General features: G+C 42.0%; 1 protein-coding gene across 1 annotated transcript; it reads left to right on the top strand.

Annotated features, from left to right (window-relative positions):
* The first annotated feature begins 210 nt into the window (after nt 1-210).
* Nucleotides 211-22,071, top strand: antxr1a (ANTXR cell adhesion molecule 1a). The gene is made up of 18 exons (XM_030104604.1): nt 211-626; nt 5,146-5,217; nt 5,330-5,401; nt 5,964-6,045; nt 6,159-6,192; nt 7,069-7,148; nt 7,812-7,880; nt 9,093-9,173; nt 9,769-9,829; nt 10,012-10,110; nt 12,537-12,606; nt 12,956-13,034; nt 13,119-13,214; nt 15,170-15,211; nt 16,769-16,864; nt 17,155-17,322; nt 18,489-18,569; nt 21,077-22,071. Exons 1-18 carry the CDS (start codon nt 448-450, stop codon nt 21,488-21,490), a joined length of 1,875 nt encoding a protein of 624 aa, XP_029960464.1. The 5' UTR covers nt 211-447; the 3' UTR covers nt 21,491-22,071.
* Nucleotides 22,072-22,564: the final 493 nt, after the last annotated feature.

The following is a 22,564-nucleotide window of genomic DNA, read 5'->3' as shown; positions in this document are numbered from 1 at the left end:
TCCTCCTCTCACGCACGCACACACACACGCACAGAGAGAGAGAGAGAGAGAGAGAGAGAGAGAGAGAGAGAGAGAGAGAGAGAGAGAGAGAGAGAGAGAGAGAGAGAGAGAGAGAGAGAGAGAGAGAGAGAGAGAGAGAGAGAGAGAGAGGTTTTGCAAAATGTCAAACTTCCAGTGTTTGCGGCTCTTTCTTTTGCATGGCCCTGTCATGAACACAAAGCAGCAGGAGTGTGCGGCTGTGGAGCTCCTCTCACCTTCATACATGCTCTGCTGGGCCCAGTGATGAGAGGTGGTGAGAGCCTCTCTCCACTCCTCTTCATCCTCTGAGTTACACTCGCTGCTCTGGATTAATGCTCTCATATGCTGAAGTTACTCGCTGAAAGAAGGACCTGCAAGAAGGAATAACTTTTTGTTTTTCAAGTTTTCTTTCTCGGTCATCTAACCTGCATGAGGTTTTCCTGTGCTGGAATAATGTCATTGTGCTGGAGGAGAAGCTCATGGTTTCCAGTGGTGTTTGCTGCTGCTGCACTGGCTGTTGTTGGTGCTGCTACTGCTGAACCGACCCAGGACAGGAGGCAGGCATCCTCCTGCTATGGAGGCTTTGATCTCTACTTTGTGTTGGACAAGTGAGTGACCTGACACACATCACCTGAAGGATGGTTTCTGTTGACCTGTTAGAGCCTTCTGCACTACAATTCAGTGTGGCATCTTCATGTATTTGAAATGTGTTCATCTGCATTTAAAATCTTTACACACAGAAATCATTACATACAGAATACCACATTCTATTATATGGATTAATTGTGATTCTTCCAGTAAGAATCATGTTTCTCTCACATTTGTTTAACATAGATGACTTGATCCTCTAATAGAGCTTTGTCTTCATATCCTCATGTGTCTGTACAGTGATGTGTAACCCTCCTCATTCTTCATGGTGTGAACACTTGCGCTTATTTCGGATTTTTTGTTTTTGATTTATTGACAATGCATGATCATGTCTCATTATATTCCTGGACTTTCAACACAAGCGGAGGCCAGAATAGCTTGTCTCATGAAATGAGAAGACACTGGTGTAGATTTAGAATTCGCTTCCATGTTTATTGTTTATCCAATGTGACTGGAGTCATTCTTGTTTTTCCCTTCAAGAGTGCAACATGTGTCATGTGCCTAGTAAGTTTTTTTTCATGGATTGTTTTTCCCTTTCAGGACATGAGGTGTCCTTTAAAGTTCTATTTTTGTTTTGAAGTTATATGAAGAGCAGACATCTTTAAAGAAACATTTCCTTACTATTTTTATGATCTATGAATGAAAGTGGACAGGAGAAAATCTTCCAAACAAAACCATCTGAGTTAACTAAACCACAAAAAATCAAGAAAGCTCCTTAAAACTCTGAACTCACCAGTCCAGGCTCTTGCTTTTGAATTTTAACATTGGCTCCAAATTATTTTTCTTTTCTTTTTTTTTATTCACCAGTCACAATGCTTGCCAACTAGGTCAAGCACAAATTTGCACATCTCTTGAAGTGCATCATTTCTGTTTTCTGAAAGATGTGATTGGTTAATGTCCCTGTAGTACCTCTGTTTAGAGAGTCCTAAGCTCCAGAGATCAATATACATTTTCCAGTAACTAATCAGTGCCAAATCCCGGCACAGTGACATGTCTCAGAGGAAAAATTAGGCAATTCTGGGCAACAGAGAGTAACCATTAGTGTGAGTTTAGTGTTAATGAAACAGATTTATCTGTGACCTGAAAACATTTCTTTTCATGCTTTGACTCAGATGTGACTTTTTCCACTTTTACCATCTTTTGCAGGTGGGACTTCACCTTGCCTTTTAAACTGAGACGTCCTCCACCTGCGCTCTCTGTCCTCTTGTTTCTCTTCTTCTATCTTATCTCTTTATGTCCGTGCGGCTTTTCTCTTTTTGGTCCAGATGTTCCTGTGTTTCAGATTTTTTTTGGCTGAGTTGCTTGTGCAGGGGCTGTCAAAATGAAATAAGACATTTACTGTAAAAGACAATTTTACGAAAGTCCACAGAGGCACAAAGCTTACAAACTCACTAATGCACAACCAAACAGTCCACCGCTTTACTCGTGATGACCAACATAAACCCTGCCCCACATGCTTTAGGAGACAAGGGATTCCTTAAAAGAACAGAGCAGAGCAGAGTGATTGTTGTGACATATGTCTTGCATGTCGAGTTAAAACACCAAATTAAATAACCGAGTTTGGAGTTTCTTACAAAAGAGGGAGGTGAGTACGAAATGATAAACATCCACACTGACCTAGTTGAGAACACAGCTGCCTGCAAGAAAATCCAACAATTAAGGGCACATTCCCATTACAATAACATTGAAATAATCACAGCTGGTTTAAAGAGGATGTTAAATTTAACACAAGGAGCATTGGACATTGTTTCTGGTTGACTTATTCACTGAGCTGGACGGTCCAAACCAATCTGCAGGCTCTTCTTTAGCTGTTTGGCATCACACAGTTAGGTTTAGAGGTTGGACCTCTCCTGACACTGCACAGAAATTAACACACCAGCAGGAAAAAACATGATGGGGTCAAGGGCATTCCTCTTCCTAGTATGAATTTATACCTAATACTTACATTTTTTTTATTAAAATTTAGAAGAGTTCAAAAATTATAAATAGGCATGTTGCAAATGATATATCATGATATACCAGGCATCCTGAATTAAAAGCATTGAAGGAGCAGGACAAGGGTTCAGATTTGTATGCACATGGATTCAATCAGCAGTTAAGAATACGAACTCAAAATATAAAAAAAAACGTCAGGGAGCACAGTAATCAAGCAAAAATTACGACTGGCATAAGAAGCAAGTGTGGCTGAAGAGTTTGAAAAACCGCAGTGAGTCAGCAAATCAAACACTCGTTTGGCCCACTGGGCAAGAACTCAGAAAAGAAAACCAAAAAAGACACAAAACTCAGAGGTGGTCTAGAGGTGAGAGAAGTGAGCGCTCCCAGTGTCGTTCAGGTTAACTATGAATCGGGTGGGTTCAATGCAGAGACATCATTTTCCTCAGTGCTCGCAGTGTGATTTCGTTTATAAAAGCAAGATACAAAGCGAGAGGAAACAGAAACAAATCCTGCACAGAAGAAGATGTAAAGCTTCTACGATGATTAAATATCATGTCAAAATCAAGAAAACACACAAACCAAGGACCAAGAAACCAAATATTCAATGGAGAAAAAAACCCAGAGTGAAAAGAAGCAATACAAGCTACAAAAAAGACCAGATAAGATGAAAATGAATTCATTTGATGTCTGACTGTGACAGATTCGATCAGCTTTTGTAATCCAACACAAAAGAACCGACACAGAAACACAAGACTTCAATGCTCACAGCAAAACAAAGCAGATCCTGAATAGACATAAAAGCCAGTTTAGAGAGATGCTGTCCAACTCCACAAAGTGACACGGTGTTAATTTCAAGAGATGAAAACATCTGTCCATCCTCCACACCAGTTGTGACTGGAAAGCACACGTCGATTCTGAGACCCAAAACATGGACATGGAAAACCTGCAGAATCACCATGATGTCAAAAACCACAAAGAGGCGCAAGAGAACACACACACTTCCACTATTCTGGTAAAAACACAACATTATTGTTATTGGTGTGAGTGGAACCTTACACCTACTTATTTGCTATCATGATAATTACAATGAACAAAAAGACTCAAATAATCCATATTGACAAATAAGATAATATAAAGTGATAGCAGCTGCAAAATATACATAAAATATGCTATGAAAATTTCAAAAATGTGTCTCTCTGAATTAATGATATAAGGGAATGCAAAACTTCTTCAGCCTGAGAGAAAACATTTTCTACAAAAAGACACAAATCAATTTAAAGAGAGAAAAAAAAGGAGAGCGCCTCATTGCCAGTAAAGGAAACAGCGTTCTAAAGCTGGAAAAAGTTACAGTGTTAATTAGATTGCTTAAATAGTCAAGCTATTAGAAACACTGTTTATTTTAACACCATTACTCCCATCATCAGTCTTGATGATAGAGTTCAATTTGACCTACATATGCAAATGAGAAGCTATTACGCAGATGACATGATGACATCATTACGAACTGTATGCAAATGAGATTACATCATTTAGAACGTTCCTAACTAATGAGTTGCAACAGTGTATCAGTTTTAAGCAACATTGTTTTTTTTTTCTTTTTACAAAACATCATAGTCAATTTTATTCAATAATTAAGCATTTAATGTAAATAATATTTCACATTATGCACTCTCATTTAAATTATGACGTTTAAACCTTCCTTTTGAAAGGGACGGACGACAGACTAGGGAGAGCACGGGCTGGAAGAGACACAGGCAGTAAAAATACATATGAACTTCAAGGAGATGCAAAACAGATACAAAGACAAAGCCTCTGCAGTTGTTAATACAATTAAACAAATTGACTACAAATGCTGACTGAAACACAGCTACAGGAATTTGTCACAAAACTAAACAAAATAACCACAAAGAGAGAGTTTGTTGTTTGAGCAGGGACAGAATTCAACACAGTGTAGACCAGATGGACTTGTAACAAATTACTGTAGGCTGATGGTGTGCACGGAGTTCTGCAGTTATTTATTTACTACCAGGTCTTTAAATGAGGTCTTTAAAATGAATCTCTAGTAATAACACATAAAGTAACCATAACCAATTCCAAAACACTCCAATTCGGCGAACTGTGAATGTAATGGAATATAAATGCATGCAGTGAGATGAGGAACAATATCAACCTCAACAGTAGACACACAATAACTATTTCAAACATAAATGCGTCACAAAAATATGCAATCCAGTTTCAAAAAAACAAAACAAAAAAAAAACAATCACAAACGTAGAACTAAATCCTAAACCTCTGCAGTGAGAAACACAGTAATATAAACAGAACACAAAACAAAGGAGACCCAGTATATGCAACACCACCACAAAGAGGAGCAACAGCAAACAGATCCATGGAGATTCACCACAGGCAGACACAAAATGACCACAAACGTCACGGCACGTCTGTGCACTGAGACTCATTGTTGACAAAGAGCAAGTGCATTTACAGGAAACAGCAGTGTTTGAACCAAAACATCTTCACCTTGAATTCTTTTTGTTGCCACAGATCTGGGAGTGTGCAGAATCACTGGACTGAAATCTACCACTTTGTTGAACATCTAGCACATAAATTCATAAGGTAAAAAAAAACCCCAAAGCACTAGACATAAGATGTTTTTGTAAAGCGTGTGAAAAGACAGTGAGCTGAAATGATCTAACTGTAATGTTTTGTCCTTTTCTTCTCACTGCAGCCCACAGTTGCGGATGTCCTTCATTGTGTTCTCCACTGAGGGACAGATTTTAATGAGCCTGACAGAGGACAGGTGGGTGCATATCCCCAGAAAAAATGGATTTAATCCAACGCTTTGCTATCGTTGGACTGCAAGGAATGAGTATAAAACCAGATTTGGACAGAGGTCACACACAGTTATGATCCATGTTTCTTTTATGGCCAAGAAGCGTTTCCAGACAGATACTTTCTCTGGCTGTGATCTGGCCATGGTGCCGTCAGTCTGGGCAACTACTTTCTCATGTGGGATTTGACACTTTGCGGATAGTCCATGTGTCAAATCTTTTCTCAGCAGCCACACTGTTTCGTGGCTTCCTTCACATCTTATCCTACAAAGGGGTTCATTTCCTGTCTTTCTGCGTGACAGTGTCTCCAGTCTGTACAACCAAAACTGGATCAGTTTATTCATCTGTTCCATATTGCTTTGCATTTCCTTATAATGCCGCCCTTATGGAAACTATTACAGTGTTACCACGCCTCGGAGTGTCTGGTTTTGATCAAAAGCGTGTTCACAAATGAAACTGGCAAAATAAATATTTCAATTACGGTGGACTAACAACAATGTGGATTACTCTGTCTTCTGTTCGCCTGCTCAGGGAACGAATCCGCAAAGGTCTGGAGGAGCTGCAGGGGGTTCGTCCAGGGGGAGACACTTTCATGCATGAAGGCATCCTGAGGGTGAGCCGCCTGCATGTGAAACTTCAAGCTGGCACTCGATTTGTCTCCAGGAAACACCAGGAAGCACAGAGGATATAGGCCGTTGTTTCAAATCAGCCTTTCTGTGTTCACAGGCCAGCGAGCAGATATATTACGGAAACATTGAAGGTGAGAATTACTGCTCCTGATGAGGACAGGTGCACATGTGCACATTTTTATGTTTGAGGATTGTAAAAAATCACATCAGAGAGAAAACTTATCTTTTTCACCGATTCAGAGATTCTTAAGCTACAGGATCATATACAAAAAACTATATTTAGTAGGCAAAGGGAAAAATGTACATCTTCAATAATGTGGTACACAAGATGAAACCAAGGTTTAGATTTGACAACTTGGACGTCTCACAGTCAATGTGCAAAAGTTCAAACGAGTGTTAACAGATTAAAAAAATTGTGCTTGGAAAATGTAAAAAAATCTGGCTGCAATGTTTCAGTGCGGCGTAAATCTTGGGATCAACATAAAATTACGTCAGTATTATATTGATCTATGTTTTAGGAATTCAATGTAGCTGTGAAGTGTCACTTATTCAGATTACTGTTACACCACATGCAACATCAAAAAGACTGGAAGTCCACTGCAAAGTGCATCAGGATAAAATGATAAAATAGCTTTTTTTAAGTACATTTATGGATATTAAACTTAAAAAAATCTTTTAAATGCTTGCTGTTTAATTGATTATAAGCTAAATACTTACATACTCAATCTTTGTATACTGTGTTATTCTAAATTGTTCAAATTAAGAAGCACTGATTTGAGGAATGTTTGCATTTACCTTTTATCTTGTGAAGTCTCAAAAGGAAACTACTCATATCAAAATACCCTCAGGTGATATACTTAATTGTGCAATTAGGACTGCAGGAAATGTTTTCAAACAAAATGTCAACAATTACAATGATCAGATTATACAGGTGTAATTATCCATAATGAAGGAGATAATACCAGTGCAATCATAGCAGGGCTGATGGAATAATTTCTGGTCTGCAGGTTATCGGACCGCCAGTGTTATCATAGCTCTGACAGATGGAGAGCTGCATGAGGATCTTTTCTACTACGCTGAGAGAGAGGTGAGAAAGACAGAGAGAGGTCAAATAGGACACGCAGATTCCAACCAGGTGACGCACGTGACGAAGCGTGTGAGAGTCCAGATGAAAACATACATCATCACTTTGATCCTTCACTCGGCAGAAATGGGGTCAGATTTATACATCCGCTCGATTCACATCTGCGCTATATACTGATTTATCTGCCTCTGGGACCCCTCCAGGTGAAGGATGTGTGACGGCTTCGGGCTTTAATCAGCTCTGAGGGCTTTCTGACACACACTGGCAGCACCACTGGAGGGAAGCTGGCGTCCCTGGTAGCTGTAAAAGCTCTTCTTGAAAGATGAGGGAGGTCTCGATTTGTCGCTCTGTGTCAACACCAAAATCCACAACCAATAAAACTTGTAAATGAAGCATCATGCTCATGTGATTAGGTGCTGAGCGACAGGTCTCACGTTATATCATGCCTGATTAAGTTGTTAAGCGGAAAAAACTGTGTTGATCAACTTCTTGTAAAATGTTCTTTGGGGCTAGACACAAACACGAGCCTTTATTGACGCTGTTTTGGATGCTGTTGTGAAATACTGCAGTGTAATTGAACCCAGGTGCTGACCTCCTTCCTGTTTTTTTTTTTTTTTTTTTTTTTTTTTTTTCCCCTGTGTGTGAATGTGTGTGCATACCTGGAAGGCCAATCGCTCCCGAAGTCTGGGCGCCTCAGTTTACTGCGTCGGGGTGAAAGACTTCAATGAAACACAGGTGTGTGCCTGCTTTTAAGCACGAGTCTGAATCATAAATTGTTTTGGAATCCAGGCTTTTCTGTGAAATAATTCATGATATTAGACTTCAAGAAGTTTGTTATTGCACGAATATTCTGCACTTCTGAAGCTTGGCAAAACCAAACTGACTGTGCAGACACCAATGTTTTTGAGGAGTTTTAAAGCATTTTTAAAGACTCACTTCACCACTTCGTATCATTATCTGGTCCCTTTTATATCAGCCAAGACTATTTATACAAGCTTTGGACAGATAAGTTTTACAATTGTGTTACCAGACAGCTGAAGTAAATGTAATCCAGCGAGTTACCTGCAGCTAAAATGAAATGTATTTCAGTTTGTACGGCATTGTACAAGTGTTTGGTAGCGTAATCACTGCAATGTGTGAAGTCAAATTTCCTGTTTGGTGCTGAAGTTGTTTTAGTTGGCCTGTCTTAAGTTAATATGTGTTCCGCCTGCTTGATTAGTTTCAAATTTGGAAAACTGTGAGATTTTCAGGTCTGAGGATGAACACCAGCAGTTTCAAACTCAGTTCAACCGGCCACATGCACAATTTGGTTTTGAGTGGATCAGGACAGTTCAGTGATACATTAACCTATAAATACTGGCAAATCCCAACATTTGTCTTTGCAAACTGCAACATTCAAATATAACAAAAACCATGTCCTGCATTTGCAGCTGCTATTTAGTCTTTGGCTTTAATTGCATCCAAAAATGCAACAAAGGACTTTTGACCTTTCCTGGCTTTACAAATCTATTGATTGATCTAATAAACTATTTGCTAAAGTGATTCTCTTCTTGCCGATTATCTGGGATTATCAGGCTTTTGAAACACTTTTCGGAAAATCACACTCAAAGTACTTGTTCGAAACTAACGCTACTCAGCATTGACAAAGCTGATGTTCAGACATTATCACTGATCTGGCTGGACCTTGTTGGGATATGCTCATTACTACAGTGCTTAAAAAAATCTTATCCCCAAATGAACAAATGAGGAAGAGCAGTGACTTCAGTAGAACCAAAAAACTAAGTTAACGTAAGCTTTCCCATCCCAGGGGTGTAGACCCTGTGGCCAGGTGGTTTTGGTCTGCTGGCCATATTTCCGTCAGCCCTGACATAGACAGTGTGAGTGAAGTCTTCTGCTTTTACATGTGCGACTATCACCTGTGGTTGTAATCATTTCTTTTCTCTCCAGCTCGCCAAGATTGCTGATAGCAAAGACCACGTCTTCCCCGTAAACGATGGATTTGAGGCTCTGCAGGGCGTCATCGACTCAGTAAGCGTCTTATTTCTGGCTCACGCACTTTCTGATTATATTCTACCAGCTAATAACCACAGCCATGTGAGCTATTCCAGCCATTCTCGAATTCACTAGTATTCTGGACAAATGGCAAAGAGAAAAGCAAAGCCCAATTGATTTTAGTAAGAAAAAGGTAATCCATTCATGGAGCTCAGCCAAAACCTCCAGGAAAACATGTTGTGACTTTCCTGCTTTTGATCATCATGGCCGACACGAGCCGATCATGACCTCTGAAGACCAAATCCAGGGAGGTTCACTCAGACAGTTTGTCGTGAAGAGGTTTGTTAAAGTAAGTTAAAGTTCAGGCGGCTGAGCTGACTGTCATCTGGAGCTGCTTAACGGCGAACTGAGAGCTCACGTGAGTGTGCCAGTCAGCCATAAATCAGTCCTCCTCTTCTTCAGGGCAACACTGAGTTCATCCCTGGAGAGCAGGATAAAATAAGTGGAGAGGAGAATTGGAGTTTATGATAGTTACAATTAAAAAAAAAAAGCATTCAAGAGTGACAGCCACATGGAAAGCAATACATTCCCCTTGAAGACGTTTATGGTGTATTTCTCATTGTCTCCTCAGATCCTGAAGAAGTCCTGCATTGAGATCCTGGCAGCTGAGCCTTCCAGCATCTGTGCAGGAGGTACAAGAAAAAAACAAACATCCTTCAAACTAAGAGCCAGGGAAATTAGCCAGTAACGTATTTCAGTCAGTGCTACCTCATTTGACTGTTCTTGACCTTGAATTAAATATGTTTAGATTTGATATTAACAGAAACGTGTGAAAGTGCTGTATGATGTTTGTGTTTCCCTTTCTTTCACCCAGAATCCTTCCAGGTGGTTGTGAGAGGAAACGGTTTCCTTCATGCCCGAAATGTTGACAAAGTCCTGTGCAGTTTCCGGATCAACGACACCGTCACCAAGAGTGAGTCAAACGTCTCTGAGCATCAATAACATTCTCGAAGACGACCTAAGCGCTCGTTGCCTCTGAGCATCAAAGGCGATTACTCAGTCCATTAAGTGGAAAAAACATCTGAAGCAATCAGAGGAAAATTTAGCCAAATTAGTGAGTGAGCTTCCCAAAAGTCAAGCAACACTCACACAGCTGGAGTTGCGTGAAATTAGACAAGCAGCCGTGCTGACATTACTGGTACCGCAGCCCGTTTTCGAACAGCACACTCTGCAGGTTTACAGCCTGGAAAAAAAGCACAGGGGCAAACGATAAAGGAGAAGAAGTACCACACACACGGCCGAGGGAGAAACGAGCGAGTTCATCCAGCCAGTTTCCATGTGATGTTTACGAGCAGCTCACAGTAACACTTGTAAAAGTCACTTCCTGTTGCACATGCCACTGTCGGTGCAGGCGACAGTATTTACAAGACATGCCTCAGCGCTCACACGTAAATACAATGTCTGAGTGGAATAGATTATTTCCATCGAATTTCATGTCAACTCTTCAGAAAGGACTTGCTTTCTGTGTTCGTGCCACCAGTGTTCAGAGCGATCACCTCGCTCTCTCCGTGTCTTTGAATCAGAAGCGTTTCTGTGCCATACAGCACGAATCTTCACTGCAGACATGGAAGCAATTTGAAGAGAAATTCTCTCATCATGTCAATCCTGGATCCCTGTAGACTCTTCTCCTTTTCCAGCTTTATTCATCTCTCAAAGCCGTTTACATAGAGTCCTCTGGAATTTGTTTGCTTCACATTTTGGGTAAATATTGAAAGAAAAAAGAGGTCAAGTTGACTCTCCTGAGGGTAAGTGTCAGATTTCATATAAAGGAAACATATATTTGGTCTTGGTGACTCCTATGCTGCAGCTCTCTTGATAAATGTGGTAAAAATGTTTTTTTTTTTTTTTTTAAAGGGAGGGAGCAGTGATGTGCAACTGCATGTGTTAAACACATGAATCAGTGTTTGAATTTGTGTCTCCAGGAAAAAGTAGCAGCAAATACAGTCAGGCGCGCCGGGATCTGGCAGGTCTTAGCCCAGGCAATCAATTGTTTTGTGACAGATGTTGCACTAGACAACTGTGTGAATACTGGAGAGAAATGTTGGATATACGTCCTGCCTGCATGATGAAAGCAAAGATTCCTCTGGAAACATGGCATAGGGCTGACAAACTGCTTGAAAGGCGTCAAAATCCAGCTAAGCACAGTGGCATCAACGTAGATCACAAAAATAAACATAGAGTCATCTGTCAGAACAAGAAGGTCAAGAAGGTCTCCAGATGTTGTCATATATGTGCTGAACTGTATGTTACTGTAAAGAAAAGAGCAATATTAACCTCCTGCTCTTGAAAATAAAGCACATTTGAATGAGGTTACTTCAGTAAGTCAAATACACTCTGATTTCCCCAGAATTTACTGAATGTTGACTTTTGCTAGAGTTTCCTGACTTCCAAAGATCATCTATCTGCCTTCCTCTCAAACAACAGTTCCTCGCGGGTCGGTGCTTAAAGCTGAACTCTGGACATTTTTCTGCCCTTCACAGATAAACACGACCTCTCTGCGTGCCGGAGCAGTAAAAAAAAAAGTCACGACATGCTCTTGGATGTTTGCCAAAATCTTCCTAGTCAGGAGATTTAAACAAAGGAAATGTGCAAGCTGAACGGAATCAGGCCACATCTCCAGTTTGTCCTTTTTGCTTTAATAATATCGGGCTATTTGGAGTGCAAGGTTCAGAGAGGGACTCAGGAATGAATCGAATCTGGCCCGGCGTACACTGGCGTGGAGTTGTTTTTGGCAGAGCCGGTCACCTCAGCTCTCCCTTCCTTACCCTTTGTCCTCGACTGTGTTTCTAGAAAAAGAGCAGCCGCTTGTGTTGATTCCCTCAGTTCTGGGGTATGCTCTGCCGCTGCCAGAATAAGCAGACGGGGCTTGGGTGATCATGCTTGTTGGAGCCACATTTCTAACAGCCAGCTGGACAAGCAGAGGACCTAGATTTTTCCTGAAAAAAGAAAGAAAGAAAAAAAAAAACACTGCGGTGAGACACTCTGTATTGGCATTTCTGACAGAGAGACAGATGTCGTCCTCACATGGAGACAACAAAGCACTCGTTCTGCAGAAATCCTCCTCTCAGCTTGTTCGTAGACATTATTCAGCTCTGCACGGTCTCCTCCTTGCTTTTGTGCAGAAGTACCATTAATCAGATAATTAACACAACATACAGTCGTCCGACCACACAATGACATAATCTGAAAGATGATTCAGCCGTGATTAAGATTTACTGGCCAAACATCCTGCAGGAGCATCGAATGCTGGTAATCCGACTGTTACTGCGAGGCAAGACTGGAAAGTTTCCCAAAGCTTTTGATATTCTTCATGACCGTTTGCTCTCTCTGCCTCTGCAGTGGTGAAGCCTTTGGTTGTGGAGGATACGTATCTTCTCTGCCCAGCGCCAGTGCTCCAAGATGAGGGAATGTAAGTCCAAAACATTTATTTAAATGTGTGAGAAATGGGTGACTTTCGAAATTCCCCAAACTCAGAACTCGTTTTCGGTCCCAAAGAGCGAACATCTCAAGTCAGTCCTCATCGTAAATTCACGCCACAAAAACCTCAAAATGAAGACATAAATCTTGATGTAGTTCTGGACTCAAGTCTGAATCACAATTATGACATATGATTATTTTTACTATAAAAATAATAAAAGATTTCTGTCTGAAGAAAATAGAAATCAACACCTTCTTGTGTCTGAGTCCATTCTGTCCAATAACGCTTGATTTCTTTTTCTGAGATGCAGCACAAGTGACACGATTTGTCTCTTTTCCAGGGCAGCAAATCTTTACGTGAGCATGAACGAGGGTCTCAGTTTCATCTCCAGCTCGGTGACGATCACCACAGTGAGCTGTGTGAGTGTGATGCAGCAGCAAGAGAATCATTTTCACGCAGAGAGAAAAGTGTGTTACAGTGTGCGTCGTCTGCCTCTGTCTCAGTCCGACGGAACCATCCTGGCCATCGCTCTGCTCATCCTGATGCTGCTCCTGGTCCTGGCTCTGCTCTGGTGGTTCTGGCCTCTCTGCTGCACTGTGGTAAGTTCTCGGCGCACTAATAACACGCACGCATGACTTTTGCAAATCACTTTTGGCTCCCTCTTTTCAAACTTCAGATGAAGTGCGGCTGTTCGCAGACAGGGAGGAATGTCTTTCTCAGGTGGTGTGTTGTCTGAACTGCGTGCCCTCGGGCCTCTCCTGACCCGTGGTGAGAAGGTCAGGGCCCAGAAGTCAATAAGGACACACTGCTCCTTTGAATCCCTGCAGCTGAATTTAGTTCAGAACCAGAAGAGGTCAAGGCCAACGAGCGAACATGTGTTCAACTAATTACGCTGCGGCAGAAATAATGCGTCTCTCCAGAGGTCAAGGCACGCGACCTTCACGTTTTACTTCTCAATGCGCCTACTGTTGGCACACTGGAGGAGCTGAAACTGAGCAAATTCTTCCATCAGTTAGCGCTCAGATTGCTTGGAGTTTCCAGTTATTTATGAGGGGAAAAAAAAGCTCTCATAGCATGAATGTTTTGGTTTAATATATCTTTGTTCAAATTTTTTTGCTATCAAAAAGATAAGTGGTGCGATAAGTGGTCAGGAAGGAAGTTTCATGAAAAGCATTTTCTGCAAATGTCATGCGCTCCGGGTAGAGCGCACAAAAGAAAACGCCTTTGGAAAAAAGCTATCCGTGCCATTATTTAGAGAGTAGTCAACCTGCCAGCGTCACGATATTTCAACAAACTGTCTCGTTACCGGCGGTCTTCTGTCAAATCCTGTATTTCTCCTCTCACATGAAAAGCTCTATGGCTCTTCAAAGCCCTCTCCAATGTTTCCAGCGGTGGAGACAGGAAAGTCGAGAGCTGCCAGTGAGCGATGTCAGATTTTACAACATGACCCTCACTCCCTCTCACTTCTTCTTTTTTTTTTTTTTTTTTTCTGTTCTTGTTCATTTGGTTGCAAATTGAAGCCTGTGTGGCAAGTGTGTTTCGGAAAATGACGCCGGGTTGCCATAGGGAATCATTTCGGGTTCCAGGGTTTGGAGAAGCGTGCAGGAAAATCACAAACGGGAATCAGAATAATTTAATTAGCCAAGTGCATTAAAGTGCAGAAGAAAATGTCGGCAATAGAGTGGTGACAAAACACACTGACAGCTCACGATGATTTAAATTCACTCAAGTAAAGACAAGAGTGCTCTGCAAGAAATGAATTATAATCATATATTCCTGAAAAGAAAACCCCAACACAGTCGAATGCTGCATTCATGCAGCTGGCAACTGGGATAATTACCAGTTGGAAAAGTCCAATTTCCCAATTTACAGCGTTCAGGTGCCAATAAAAACAAGCAGCAGGACGCTTTCTTACAGTTCTGCTGTTCTGTGGCTGTCAGAGCCTCATGACACACATTCACCAAGAGCTGAATGGAATAAGGCTCAGGAGGTGCAACATATTTGAAAAAAACAATATAGTAACTTTGTGTGGCCTCATGATGAGAATCTCTCTGGTTTCTGTGCAGTTTGCCTGCTCTCCCTGTGCACGTGTGGGCTTCATCCCACAATCTATAAACACACATGTTGAGACTCTAAAACACGCTAAGAGAGTAATCTAACTAAATGAAAGAAGAGTTCTCACGTAGAGGAGAAAATCCATCCAAGTATACAAATTCAAGACTGAAATTACTTGATAAAAAGAAGAAAATAAAGAAGGAGCAAATAATGAAGTATTCCTGAGCCTGTTACTCTCCACCCCGGCTAATCAAAAAAAAGCTCGAGCCAAAAAATCTGGATCGCAGATTTCTAGGTCAGCGTGTTGCTCTCATAAGTGGTTCGGACTTACGAGAAGTTGAAAAATCCCTGTCATGTGATGTTGTTTAGCTGTCTTGTCATACAAAGGGAGCACATGACTCCGACCTGCAGATTCTACAGAATACATTTCGATACTGTTCTGTCGTCTTCACATGTTCAACAGTTTAACCCTTTTATTTCTGTTTCTTTTTACTTCCAGATTATCCACGAGCCCCCGCCGCCAGTCATGGAGGAGAGCTCGGTAGGAACTTCAACACTGCAATCCCTTTTCCACCTTAAACAACAACCAAAAAACCTGCTCATTATTTAAAGATTTGACAGCTGCCAGAGTCTGGATTGAGAAATCCTTTAGTTTACTTCAAACCTCGCAGCCTGATTCGCTCCCTCTCTGGCTCACGGCTCTCGTCACTCAGTGTTGTGATTCATCAGCTGTGACGGCAGTTAACGCCCTAAAATAATAACAATAGCAATTTTCCTTTTGTGCCTGTTTTGAAGAAAACTGACGTATCCAAGAGTTTCAAATCATCTTCTATTTACCTCCACTGAAAATACTGCAAAAAAAGAATTCAACAAAGAAAATCTTGTCTTCATCAAACCTTACTGTACAGAGAGGCGTTTTGTCAATCTAAGGCTCCTGGAAATAAAGCAAACAGACAGAATTTCCTTCAGTGAGTCAAACATATGATACATTATGTTCTCTCAGAAATGGACTGGATGTTAGACTTTGCTGACATTAGCTCTTGTTTCCTAAAACAAGGTTCAAAAAGTGTGTTGAACACTGATGCAGTGTCAAATTACTTTTTTCCACTTTTCTCATCAAACCCTGAACTCTCCTTCACTACCAAAGGCCCGTTTCCAGTACCTTTACATCGCTTGCCACAATCACCCATAAAAACCAGTTCACCCACCGTCCTTTGGAGCTGCAGTCTCACACACTGTACTGTGGAAGATGAAATGTGACATTTGTTTGCCCTTCACAGTAAAACAAGACTTCTCTCCGTGTGATTCGCGTCACTCGTTTTTGTAATTCCTCAAATGTGACGGGAGTTAACTCCCTTTTATAATAACAATGAAATCCTGACACGAGCGGTTCCCTCCTTCCTCCCGTTTCAAAGAAATAAAGTCATGTATCCAATAGTTTCAACTGACGTTTCACTAATCAGGTTTTGAACCTCCAGTGAAAATATTGTGATATTAAGTAAGTTAAGACAATTATTTCATATGAATTTGATTAGAAATATTGTCCCCAGTCTGTTCAGCAAACTCACACATTACTTTTTTGACATCCTAAAACCACAAGACAGTCACAGCAAGGTGACTTGTAACTGTAGGACACGAGAGGCTGCAATAACTGGTCCCAGATTTCACAGAAAATAAATCTGACTGATTCATTAATTCCAACAACAGACTCCAGCGACATTCATAACTTCAAAGACAACATTCAGAAGATATTATTGTTTTTTTCCCTGAGAAACATCCTGGTGGATTATGAGTCAGACGGGGTGTATTCAAGGACTGAAACGTCTCAGTTTTGGCCGGTGGGCTTTCTAATTTCCTCTGATCTGAATACCTTCGTAATAGAAACAAAGCAAATTCAGGCTGGGTTAGTGAAAGGAGGGCAGACGAGGAGATATGCACTTAAAGGGGGATTTTATTGACCAGATAACGCCTAGGTTTTATTCTTCATGTGTTGATTTGTTTGAAAACAGTCACTCACCCCCTTTAGTATCACTTTGTGCAGCGTTGCTGTCATTTTCTTTCTTTTCTTTACACAAAACCTCCTGTTTCTGTCTCCTAGGATGACGAGGATTTTGACACGCCTAAAAAGAAATGGCCGACAGTTGACGCCTCCTACTACGGAGGGAGAGGAGTCGGAGGAATCAAAAGGATGGAGGTGAGGACGAGGAACTGTCATTTTGGGTATATTTTATTGATAGAAAGGGCTTTTATTCACTCTTCAAAGGGCAAGTTACTGTATTTTCTTGATAATGTCTTCAATCTAAACTGGTATAAAATATTATCTTCTAGTGAAAACACTTCATTATTGAAGATTATTCTGAAAAAAGAACTGCATATAGTGCTTTATATCCTACGACAATGGTGTTCAGTTTTCATTCTTAACACAGAGCAGCAGAATCCAAGCTCTTCAGTAAAACCATGATCATCATTTATCTCTGCCGTCAGGTCCGCTGGGGGGAGAAAGGCTCCACTGAGGAGGGAGCAAAGTTGGAAAAGGCCAAAAATGCCAAAGTGAAGATGCCTGAGCAGGAGTATGTGACACCCCCCACACGGCCTCTGAACAACGGCATGCACAAACCCCCTGGGCCGCGCAAGTGGTATTCTCCCATCCAGGTATTAAAGCCAACAGCCAGGAGGAAACTGTCAGCTGAGGCTTCGCTTTTTACAGCCTTTACTACAACTGAGAACGTCCAACATAAAGAAATAATTACATTCATTTCCATCAGTGCAAAAACTCTGTTGATTCCGTCAGAATTAATTTCCAAAAAGCGTTTGTTTAACAGTTCTGCTGGGGCGACGCTGTTTCCAGCTGTTAGCGTGCCTGTGCTGCAAAAGCACAACATCTGCAACAAATTACTGCATGCTAATCTGGCCGAGGGTAAACAAGTGTTAGTATTATTAAAATATCATAAGATGTGTTAAGGTAACAGCGCCGAGGTGACCGCTGGCGCAGAGAGCCAGCAGGGGGTTAAAGGAGTCATTCCGAAGGCGTCCCATTCAGCAGGGGACCGCTAATAGAAACCAGACTCCTGTTGGACTGACCTCCGGGGAGAAGGGCTGCAGAGCCAGCAGTTTTTTGGGAAGAAAAACAGCTGCGTGTTCTGCTCTTATCCTCAAACTATTTACTGTTTTCAAAAACTACGGAGAGTCGATTCACAAAGAACTGAGTCCACTTTAGCGTGCCACTTCCAAATGATTGGATGAATTCAAATCAAATAAAAAAACTAAAACACTTCACTGGTTTTTATACGTCTTTATAGCAATGGTACCTGTTAAGTTTGGGTTTTTTTTAAATGGCCAGGAGTCCTTGAAGCATGGGTTTTTGATAAATTTCACGTCATCGGCCAATACAGCTTGAAATCACAAGAGAAAATCTGCAACCCGGCACCCAGAGAGAGGCTCGGGTTTGTGGGTGGCTGGGTCAGTGTGGAAACACTTGGAGGATTCCATCATTTTCTCTTCCTGTTAAACAGTGTCAAATGTCTGACGACGCCTCCTGGGCTCAAGAGCATCCAGCAATTTCAATCTGAGAGAAATTCTACTTGGTTGAGTGTCTCTTCTGCAGCAGTGAAGGTTTTCATTATCACAGGAGGGGTCAGGGGTGTGAAGGTGTTATTAAGTGTGGCTGGTTGATGAAAATGTTAATAAATTATGTGTATGTACATTTATATGGAATCAAATGTCACTCAGTGCTGATTAAGGGAAAATTTAAGCAGCTGATAAGTCATTCATTCTTAAAAGTGGTGTAAATCCTAATCTTCTCCTCTGTGTTTCCACAGAGTAAACTTGATGCATTGTGGGTGCTTTTAAGAAAAGGCTACGACCGCGTTTCTGTAATGAGGCCTCATCCAGGTGACAAGGTAAGACGGAGACCAAACAGCCTGACGTAAGCCTTAGCTGTGCATCAGTGTTTGGCAGCTTCACATTAGTATTTCACATATTCCTTTTCTGCCTTAAAGTGCTGTGAAAAAAAACAACAAAAAAACCCAGCTGTAAGCAATGAAGTGTGCACAGACTTGTGTGAACGGCTGCGGCGAGCCGGGGTTTAGACTGCGATGTAAAGATGTCTGGCGAAGCCATCATGAGGAGGAGAGTGTAATTCCTCAACAAGGCCAGCTGCAGTGAGGAGTAACGGCGCGTTGACCTCCTGAGCCGGCGGCTGACTCGCAGTCTGGGACTGTGAGATCTGCAAGTGCTGAGAGATGCAGTCAGAGGGAGCTGTGTATATGATGATCGCTCACCGCAGCAGTGTAACGCGTCATAACTCTCTGAGTAAGGCAGAAACGTGGGCTGAACGCAGACCGCTGTGTTGATGCTAAATTCACCCCGTAACCCGACAGAACTAATAGAGTTTGCATCATTTATTTCTACATAACATGACTTCACTCCTTCTGTGTGATCCGCAACTTGTTAAATCAGTCCGCACAAACAAAAGCTATAGACAGTCCTGTTGTATCCAGCTGTGGTGGGTGGCACACCGCTGCGTTGACACTGAGATGAACGTACAGCTGAATCTGGAAGCTGGAGCAACGCTGGCGTAACCGTAACTCAGCGGTGAGCTCATCCCCAGCGCTCCTCCTGCAGCAGAGGAGTTTCCGTGTGATTTATTTTGACGCTGCAGCGTTTCGGGCTGATAGCGCTGACATGTGTGTTTAATCTTAAAGCGAAAAGTTTTCCATGAGAAGTGACGTGGCAGCTATCGAAATACGACAGTTTCATTTACTGTAAGCAGCGCTGTGTGTGAGACGTGATACGAAAATCCATAACAAGCTGACAAATGAGGAAAATACACATCACATCGGGTCAGTGCTATAGGAGTGTGTTGTAAAGACGGAACCAGTTGACATCATGCTTCAGCAGCAGTAAATGAATGTAATGGTAATAAAGTTAAATTAAAATAAACCAGAACTGAAACATCACACTTCAGCAACTATGACTCTGGATTCTGCTCGTAACCAACAAAATAAATGCATTTTAAGACCAAATTACTAAATCATGAAGGACCCAGAATCAATTTGCAGAGTAAATCAATTTATTCATGGTTGGAAAAAGTAGTTTTTGATTCCTTACTGGCTTTGATCAGCATTCTGTGTATACTTGAACATTCTGAAAATATGGTCAAATTCATTATCCAGAGTTTATATTCGACTATGATGACATTTGAGAAAAGTTAATGTTTGGAGTTAAGATAATTACAACTTATGAGACTAATTCAATCAAAAAGTAAACGTATCATTTGTACTACTTTGCATAATGTAATAAATCGTCGTTCATTCATCAGTTTGTCATTAAGCCCTACTTTGAATTACTTGTTTAATTACTGGATTGTTTTGTTTCATAGTGTGATACACTCAGTCTCAAGGTGAGTTTGATTTAGCATCCATTGCAAAGGAATCTGTGCTTCAGATGAAGCCGTCCTTAACTCACCTCCAGACAAACAATCCAACATGTCTGCAGCAACAGTGGGTTCTACTGTTTGCTCTCTGCCTTTACAGTAAGAACAGCCAGCACACTGTAATTAGAAGGGTAGCGGCGAGTCTTCCTCACTATAAAAGCTCCACATTAGTGCACTGGAAAAACAACTCGGTCCCAGTTTCCTTGGGCTGTAAACAAGCTCCACTCTGATTGCAATTAGGAGCCTCTTGTCAAAGAACCGCTTGTGTAACTTTGCCCTGAATGAAGTCTGTTGATCCTGCTGCCCGAGGAGGAGAAACCTCAGACCTGTCATGTAGAGCTGAGCCTTATTAAACTCCTCACCGTGTGCTAATCGCATATTTTACTTGATTATGAATTTTGATATTGAAGCAGGAGTTCACCCGATATGAGACCCTGTGGTTTTTCCCACCGCTGCCAGATTAAACGCATCGCTTGCAGAGGAAATGTTGTCCGTCTTTATCGGTGCAGCTGTTTGACGGGTGTGGCCCGTCCAACGTCACGCAGAACAAATGACGTCCAGATGAAAGAGCTGAGTGGTTCAGCAGGAGAAGTATGAAGGATTTACGGTGTTTAATAATAATTTAATACTAATAATACTGCAGTGACTCTCTCCTGCCGCCTAATGATCAAAAGTGGAATTCTTCAACTTTTGCATGGTGCAGCTTTAAAAAAGGCCTTTAACTGAGTAAACTAATACTTTTAATCAAATAAGAATAATGATAAACTGGATGAAGAGGTAACATGTGTCAATTTAAAGAAAATCATGTATTAGTGGCTTTACTGAAAATAGAAAAAAAAATCACCAGCAGCTATCATGGTATATTTGGAATTTAGTGAATAAAAACACACATTATTGTCAATATAAACACTACGATTCATCCAAAGTCTGCAATTTTCAGTTAAAAAAATGTGTTTTGTTTTTAAATTTCAGGGCAGATGCATGAACTTCACCCGCATCAGCTCTCCTCCTCCTCCTCCTCACTACCCTCACTACACCCACCAGCCTTCATCTCCCATCTACAACCCTCCCAGCAAGAGTCCTCCTCCGCCGAAGGGGAGCCTGCCGCCGCCCCCCAGCAGCCCCCTGTCATCTCTCTCATTTTCTTTCTCCGCGCCTCCGACGCCACCTCCCGTTCCCACCACCCCCTCGCCCCCCGCCACCCCTCCGCCTTACACGCCGCCCCCCAACCGGGCCCTCCCTCCGCCCGCCTTCTACACACCTGACCCCCCGGCTCTGACGCCCACCCCTCCTCCGCCCTGCGGCTTCCTGCCCCCGCCTCCCCAGGGACCTCCTCCGGGGCGGGCCCCTCCGCCCGCCCGCCCGCCGCCCCGCCCTGACCTTTAAGGGCCCTGACAGGAGACGGGGGGGAGCGAAACGTGGCGTCGAACACGGCAACAGTGTCATCATAACCATCGCTGACTGCAGGCTGCAAACGAGGACTGGACTTGAGCCACGCTCAGCAGGTGGGGGGGTGGGGCTTCCCCTCCCCATCAAGAAGAGGAGAAGTGAGGACTGTCTCACAGCTATTTGTCTACAGTGACTTTTGTACACAACTAGCCCAAAAAGTGCAATTTGCTTGAATGCTTGAATTACAGGGACGTTTGTTATGAATGAGGTCATATGGGCGAGTTTAAAAAACATGAGCCTCCTCGGTCCTCAGAGGAGCCGCAGGCCCCGTCGTCCCGCCGCTAACCCACCGGATCAGAGGAACAGCAGCAGCTTGTACTCATCATCAGGCTCATCGCACCAGAGTAACACCCCGAATTCCTCTGATCGGCGCTAAAATACTCATTTTACGAAAGTTCCACACACAACAGGTTAAGGATGACATGGGCAAAGATGAAAAAAAAAATCCTTTTTTTTTAATTCTTGAATATTGAGCAATTGCATGCAATAGTGCTTGAGTCAGCATTTTGTTGTTTTTGTAACTTTTGTGCTTGTTTTTCTACGACTTAAATACCTTTTTTTGTACTTTTACTGTCGAGAATAGTGCAGTCTTTTCATTTTTGAGGTTAACAAAGACAATCAGTGCAGATAAACACATGCACAGGAAGCTTATTGAAACAACAATGCAAGACATCTGAACCTATTTTGTTCTGCCCTTGACATGCACAGCATATCCAACAGCCATATTGATGCTGTTTTGTTTTTTTGTTTTTCCTCAGCACATTGGGATTCAGCACACACTTTTACTGACCTGACTACGGTTGACTGCAGTCACAGACACATTCGCATAGCAGATTTTTATCCATCAGGAGGTGGATAAATGTGCCAAATCAGGGAAAAGCTTTGCACATCTTCTCGCTCATCCACTCATGGCTTCATGCAAAGTTTTAAAAAACTGTGTGCATGTGTGTGTCCGAAAGAAGCGAAGGCCTCGTCTGAGGTCCCTGATCTGGAGTCAGTTTTCTGAGATAC

This window comes from Salarias fasciatus, chromosome 12 (assembly GCF_902148845.1).
Source record: "Salarias fasciatus chromosome 12, fSalaFa1.1, whole genome shotgun sequence".
Classification (NCBI taxonomy): domain Eukaryota; kingdom Metazoa; phylum Chordata; class Actinopteri; order Blenniiformes; family Blenniidae; genus Salarias; species Salarias fasciatus.
This window is presented reverse-complemented; position numbering and strand designations above follow the sequence as displayed.